The sequence below is a fragment of the Curcuma longa genome, chromosome 15 (genome assembly GCF_044706935.1).
Source record: "Curcuma longa cultivar G26 ecotype Majalengka, Jawa Barat chromosome 15, ITB_CL_G26_1.1, whole genome shotgun sequence".
NCBI classification, from domain to species: domain Eukaryota; kingdom Viridiplantae; phylum Streptophyta; class Magnoliopsida; order Zingiberales; family Zingiberaceae; genus Curcuma; species Curcuma longa.
Genome location: NC_133875.1, coordinates 10560445 through 10566834, shown reverse-complemented (window position 1 = coordinate 10566834; position 6390 = coordinate 10560445). Strand labels below are relative to the sequence as shown.

The 6390-nt window shown below is 42.4% G+C and overlaps 1 protein-coding gene across 1 annotated transcript; it reads left to right on the top strand.

The window, feature by feature from the left end:
- The first annotated feature begins 1103 nt into the window (after positions 1-1103).
- LOC141845970 (uncharacterized) lies at positions 1104-2097 on the top strand. Its single transcript, XM_074733952.1, has 2 exons — positions 1104-1713; positions 1928-2097. The coding sequence occupies exons 1-2, from the start codon at positions 1104-1106 to the stop codon at positions 2095-2097; spliced, it is 780 nt and encodes a 259-aa protein (XP_074590053.1).
- Positions 2098-6390: the final 4293 nt, after the last annotated feature.

Below are 6390 nucleotides of genomic sequence, written 5' to 3'. Positions count from 1 at the left end.
GCTTCTGTATCGAAAAAGTTGAACAGTTGTTTTATTTCATTAAGAATAGTAACTTTCTGTTATTTTAAGAATATTCTTTTTTAAAATTTATCTATGTGAATTTCTATTTAGGATTTAATAATACTAAAGTAAGTAGCATCCCTATATGTAGGAAGGGGGGGGGGTGTTACAAATGGTATCAGAGCAGGTTCCGCTCTTTCGCCACACTCACATCAAGCATCAATCCTGTCGCTTTTCAAGTAAGAAAGTATACTTAGGCTTTACTTTCTTTTATGATTAGTATGATTTTAGGTTAGACAAGCTTATGATTATTAACCTCAAGAATGATGCTTAAGTCAATCCTAGCTATTATGATTAGCCTAGAAATAAAAGTTTACTTTGGTATTACTTGTCATGTATGAATAGAAAGAGATGGCTAGAAGAAGTGCTAATACTGAGCAGAATGATGACCTCAGTCTCTGCGAGATGAGAGACCAGATAAGGGACCAGAGTAGAAGAGATAGAGGTCAGAGAGCAAATGTAGAAGTACCGCCACCAGACTGGATGCAAGTAGTCACTCAGCTTCAGCAACAGGTTGCAGAGCAGCAACGGATTATCAACACCTTAACGGCTAATCGACAGGATAACCCTGCTACTCCACCAGTTCCACCTCCTGCTCCATCGGTTCCACCAACGACCTCGACGGTAGTAAGACAGGAGGCTACCTCATCCAGTGGCAAAAGTTGAAACCAGAGAACTTTTCTGGTACTAGTGAACCGTGGGATGCGCAAGCATGGCTCAAAACTGTGGAAAGCATACTGGAACTGTTGGACTGGCCGGAGAATGAGAAAGTGAAGTGCGCATCTTTTTGTTTGGCCGGAGATGCAAGAATGTGGTGGGAAAGAGTGAAAGCTAAGAGAATTGTGAATCAGATGACTTGGGCAGATTTCGAGACTGAGTTCCTTGACGAGTTTTTCCACATGAGAGTTTCCAATAGGCACTATGACGAGTTTACGGAATTTCGACAGGAGGACTTATCCGTGGAAGAGGCTGTGAAGAAGTTCAATGGACTAGCCAGATTATGCCCAGAGCTAGTTAGCACTGAAAAGGAAAGGGTAAGACTGATGCTTAAGATGTTGCGATCTGAAATAGCCCTGAATGTGGCCAGCGGAATTAATAGACCCCAAACCCCAGAGGAGCTGATTAGCAGTGCTTTGATCACTGAGCACTACTTGAACAGCATAAAGACCAACAATTTGCAACAGAAGCCAGCATCAAGTGAGAATAAGAATTCTGGAAATTCGGGAGGACAGAGGTATCAAGGTAACCAACGGAACTGGAGGGGAAGTAACAATAGCAATAAAAGAAAACATTGGGATCAAAAGACTTCAGGAGGCAACTCAAAAGGTGGCTCGACGAACAAACAGATTAAATACCCCATGTGTTCTAAGTGTGGGAAGACGCACTTTGGAGTGTGTCGTCAAGGCACAAGGGAATGCTATGTATGTGGTTTGGATGAGCATATGACCAGGTCTTGCCCTACCAGAGCAAATCAACCCCAGCAACAATCCAATCCCTATGGAGGTGGACCTGCTCAGCTACATCAGATGCAGACAGCACTCGAGGGACCTCACATCAATCAAGGAAGGTTGGAGGCCCCATCAGTCACGACAAATGCTCGAGTATTCGCCATCACCAAAGAAGAAGCAGCCAATGCCTCTACAGTGGTCACAGGTCAATTACTCTTTTTTAACCATCCTGCTATTATATTAATTGATACTGGAGCAATGCATTCTTTTATATCCCTGCTATTTACTAAGAAATTAGACATACTTCCGGATGTTCTAGATCTTAACACTACCTTCAGGGGAAGTGTTGACATCTACACATTGGCTACGTGCTGTGCCGGTTAGAATTTCATAAAGAGAACTTTATAGTGATTTAATAGTACTGGACATGCATGATTATGATGTTATCATGGGGATGGACTTTCTGAGTAAATACGGTGCCTCCATTGAGTGCCGGAAACGGAAGGTCGTGTTCCAACCAGAGGCAGAGTCTAGATTTGAGTTTGTCGGGGAACCAAAGGAGAAGACTAAGAAATTCTTATCAGCTTAACAGGCTCAAAGAATGTTAGTTAATGGAGGTTTTGGGTATCTAGCACATGTGGTCGATACTAGGCAAGAAGAAGGACAAAAGATAAAAAGATGTCCGAGTGGTTTGTGACTACCTTGAAGTATTTCCTGATGAATTACCGGGATTAGCTCCTAATAGAGAAATTGAGTTTAAAATTGAACTTATCCCTGGTACCCATCTAATCTCAAAGGCACCCTATTGTATGACCCCAGCTGAACTGAAAGAGCTTTAAGAACAATTACAGGAGCTGCTCGACAAAGGATTCATTCGCCCTAGTCACTCCCCATGGGGAGCCCCAGTTTTATTCGTAAAGAAAAAAGATGGGTCTATAAGAATGTGCATAGACTATCGAGGATTGAACAAGGTAACAATAAAGAATAGATACCCTTTGCCAAGAATAGAGACGCCCCAAAATAGATTTGTCACGCCCCGGGAGACGGCTGCCCTTGAAATTTCGACAGCATCTCCCCTGTAACAATTCACTTTCCCTGAATACAAACATAATAAGGCCTACACGACCACAATCCACATATATATATAAACTGTAACCCGGAAACTCTATTAGGATAATAAAGTTCACAACCGAAAACTACAAACATGCCCCACTAAACCAAACACATACGAAAATTCACAGGAAGTAGAACAGTTTTTGACACAATACGACATAAAACGCTTCCTGACACAATAGACTCCGAAAATGTAAGCAAAATGAATTAAGGAAATTTCAACTCGAAGCGGGACTAGCAGCACGGCTCTCCAGACAGACCTCAACCTGAAAAGATAAAATCAACGGGGTGAGCTCAATGAACTAAGCGGATATCTAACAGATATGTACAATAAGCTAATCTAGCAGTAATAATTATACTAGTACAGTAATAAATACAGAACTGAACTGCTGAAGAAATTAAACTGTACATACCAGAATCATATAATACCATAATGACAATAACCCTGCGAAGATATAATATCACAATCACAATGCATAATATTTCCTGTATGTGCATGTCAATATATACAACGAGCAATAATAAATGCAGCAAGCAATAACAATGCAATCCATGCAATATGCACATGATGGAATGTCCTATCGGAGTATACCTATCCTCCTACCCCAAGGCCTATGGGGGAGCAACGCTCTCATCTCCTCGTCATAATGCAAAGGAGGAATCCTTGTAATGCTACCACGCTATGGTACTACTACCTCTGGTGCGGCCGAGCGGAGCCCTAATGCTACCACGCTATGGCACTGCTACCTCTGGTGCGACCAAGCGGAGCCCTGATAAAACAACTGCACACCCTCCTGATGTACCACTATCTCATGAGTGGTTGTGTGTGCAGATCCTGTACTAGCGACGGGCTCAGACTGCAACTATCAAGGAGGAGCCGATGATCGCTAGCATGCAATCATGCAAGAATGATGCATGACACTAATGCACGTAATAATAACCAATCTATGCCAGTAACGAAACAGTGTAACAAGGAATGCATACCATATGTACCAAGTAGTAACTTACCACAACAGGAATAACGCATAAATGTTATTACTAAATCTAGCAAATTATACATATCAATAAGACAAATCTAAAAAGATAAGTCGAGATACCCATCTTCCGTAAATAGTCCGTGTCAGAAGAGAACTTGTAGAATCCAACAGTCAAGGTCCTGCCAATTAAAACTTACAACGCCACTAAATACCATAATATATTATATTCTACAATAAGTCAAACCCTAACCTAATCCACGGTTAACCTTAACTGAATCCAACCAAATCAGATCCATCAATGGATCCAACCCAATTAGATCTATTAACAGATCATATCCAATAACAAACAACCGAACCGAACCTACTATTCTCTAACTAACGAAATCCACAATGAATTAACGAAAACGCATTCAATGAAACCTATAACCTTCAACAAATCTAATCCAATCTAACTAAAGCAAGACATTAAGCCTATCCTACAAGCATCTAACGATCCAACGGAATAGTGACATAACAACCAATTAAATGCTAACTAATAATATGGAAAGTTAAACACCCTAAATTGCATTAACAAAGACTATGAAAACCTAAGGGGAATTTAATCAAATATGTGGCATGCATCACCTAATTCCCAAATCAAGGCAGCATTTAACTCTTACTAGCATCGGTTCAATGGTTTACCTCAAAGGGATGCGAAACCTAAGTCTCCTTGCCCTAGCTCAAATCACGGCGGCGGTGGCAGGGCTGTCAAACGCCCACCAGAATAGAGGAAACCTACTCCAAGCCAAGGGGTGACGGCAACGGTACACCTTCGGGCAGGGAAAGGAGCTTGCGGCCTGAAGGATGTTGCAGAGCAGGGGAGCGCGCGACAGCAGCGAACACACGGGCCAGTGGTCGGCCTTCTCCTCGCGATGGCACGATCTCCTCCGACGGTTGGAGGCCAAGCTTCTCCTCCGTGCTGTGGGTGATAAGGGCGTCTTCGATCGGCAGCGTCGGCTTCACAGGCGGCAGAGGGCGGCTGCAGCAAGGAGGAAGAAGAGAGATTCGGCTTGGCGACGTCGAGCTTTTGCAGAGGGTGATCGGGATCGGGCGGCTTCGGCGGCGGTGCTGAGCAGGGCAAGCAGCGGCTGACCTTTTCTCCTTGCGTCGGCGGCTCGGGCGGTGTCTCCCTGCAGAGGCGGCAGCGTCGGGCTGAAGAAGGGCGACGACAGAGGAGGTGCGGCGGCGGTAGACGGTGAAGAAGGAAGGAGGCTTCGGCGTGAAGGTGTTTCGGCCGGATTTCCTTTTATAACGAGGAGTGCATAGTAACCTGAACCGGTTTAATCGACTAATTCTAAACTAACATCGTTAAACTAAGTTTTTATCGGCTAAACCCAATTAAAACCTAGGGTTTATTAAAATTATTGAACCAGTTACTATAACGAATCGGGTTCAACTTTGATTCGCTTGGTTCACTAACCAAACGACCTCCGATTTGATCCAAACAAGTTTTGTTGGATTCATCTCTCCAAGACGAATCTTTCCGTCTAGTTTATTTTATTAAAACCTCTTTCGGTTCGAACCAAACCAACTTGGTTCGATTTGGTTCAATCTTGGTTCGTTTGGTTCACTAATCAAACGATTTCCGATTTGGTCTAAACTAATTTCGTTTGATTCGTCTTCGCGAGACGAATCTTTCCATCCCATTTATTTAAAATAATCTTAACCTAATTCTAGGTCCAAACTAGTTAACCTAAATGGTTTGCCTAATTTAGATTTCAACCCACTTAAATTCAAACTAACTAGGGCATGGTCTTTAATTGGTTAGTTCTAACCCTAAAATTTCTAGGATATTACAAGATTTGCGGTCCAGTTATCATCAATTAAAGGTCAAGGAAAGTGATGTGTCAAAAATTGCATTTCGAACTAGGTATGGACACTACGAATTCGTGGTTATGCTGTTCGTAGTGACAAATGCCCCTGCAACATTTATGGATTTAATGAATCGGGTATTTAAAGAATTTCTCGACAAGTTCGTTATTGTCTTCATAGATGATATTCTTATTTACTCGAAGTCTCTAGAAGAACATGAGGAACACTTGAGGATCATATTACAGACCCTTTAGTAGAGAAAATTGTATGCAAAGTTCTCTAAGTGTGAATCTTGGCTTGACCGAGTAGCCTTCTTGGGTCACGTCATCTCAAAGGATGGAATTATGGTAGACCAAACCAAGATAGAAGCGGTCAGTAATTGGAAGTGACTACAGAATGCCGGTGAAATCAGAAGTTTCCTTGGGCTAGCAGGATACTACAGAAGATTCGTGGAGGACTTCTCGAGAATAGCTTTACCATTGACGACTCTTACTCGGAAGAATAGAAAATTTGAATGGACGGAGGATTGTGAGAAGAGTTTCTTGGAATTAAAGAGAAGACTGACAAGTGCCCTAATTCTTACTCTTCCAGAAGGTAATGAAGACTTTGAGATATACAGTGATGCCTCCAAAATGGGACTCGGAGCGGTACTTATGCAAAGGGGTAAAGTCATTGCCTATGCATCTAGACAACTCAAGGATTATGAGAGGAATTATCCAACTCATTATCTTGAGTTGGCAGCAGTAGTCTTCGCTCTTAAGATTTGGAGGCATTATTTGTATGGAGTTTAGTGCAAGATTTATACAGATCATCAGAGTCTGAAATACTTTTTCACTCGGAAGGACTTAAATATGAGGCAACGTAGATGACTTGAACTAGTGAAGGATTACGATTGTGAGATCCTCTACCATCCGGGAAAAGCAAATAGGGTAGCGGACGCG

Excerpts from the sequence above, each read along its gene's own strand:
- LOC141845970 (XM_074733952.1), top strand. The coding sequence starts at position 1,104 with ATGCTTAAGATGTTGCGATCTGAAATAGCCCTGAATGTGGCCAGCGGA. Across the intron at positions 1,714-1,927 it reads TGCCTCTACAGTGGTCACAG|TACTGGACATGCATGATTAT; the intron begins GTCAATTACTCT and ends GTGATTTAATAG.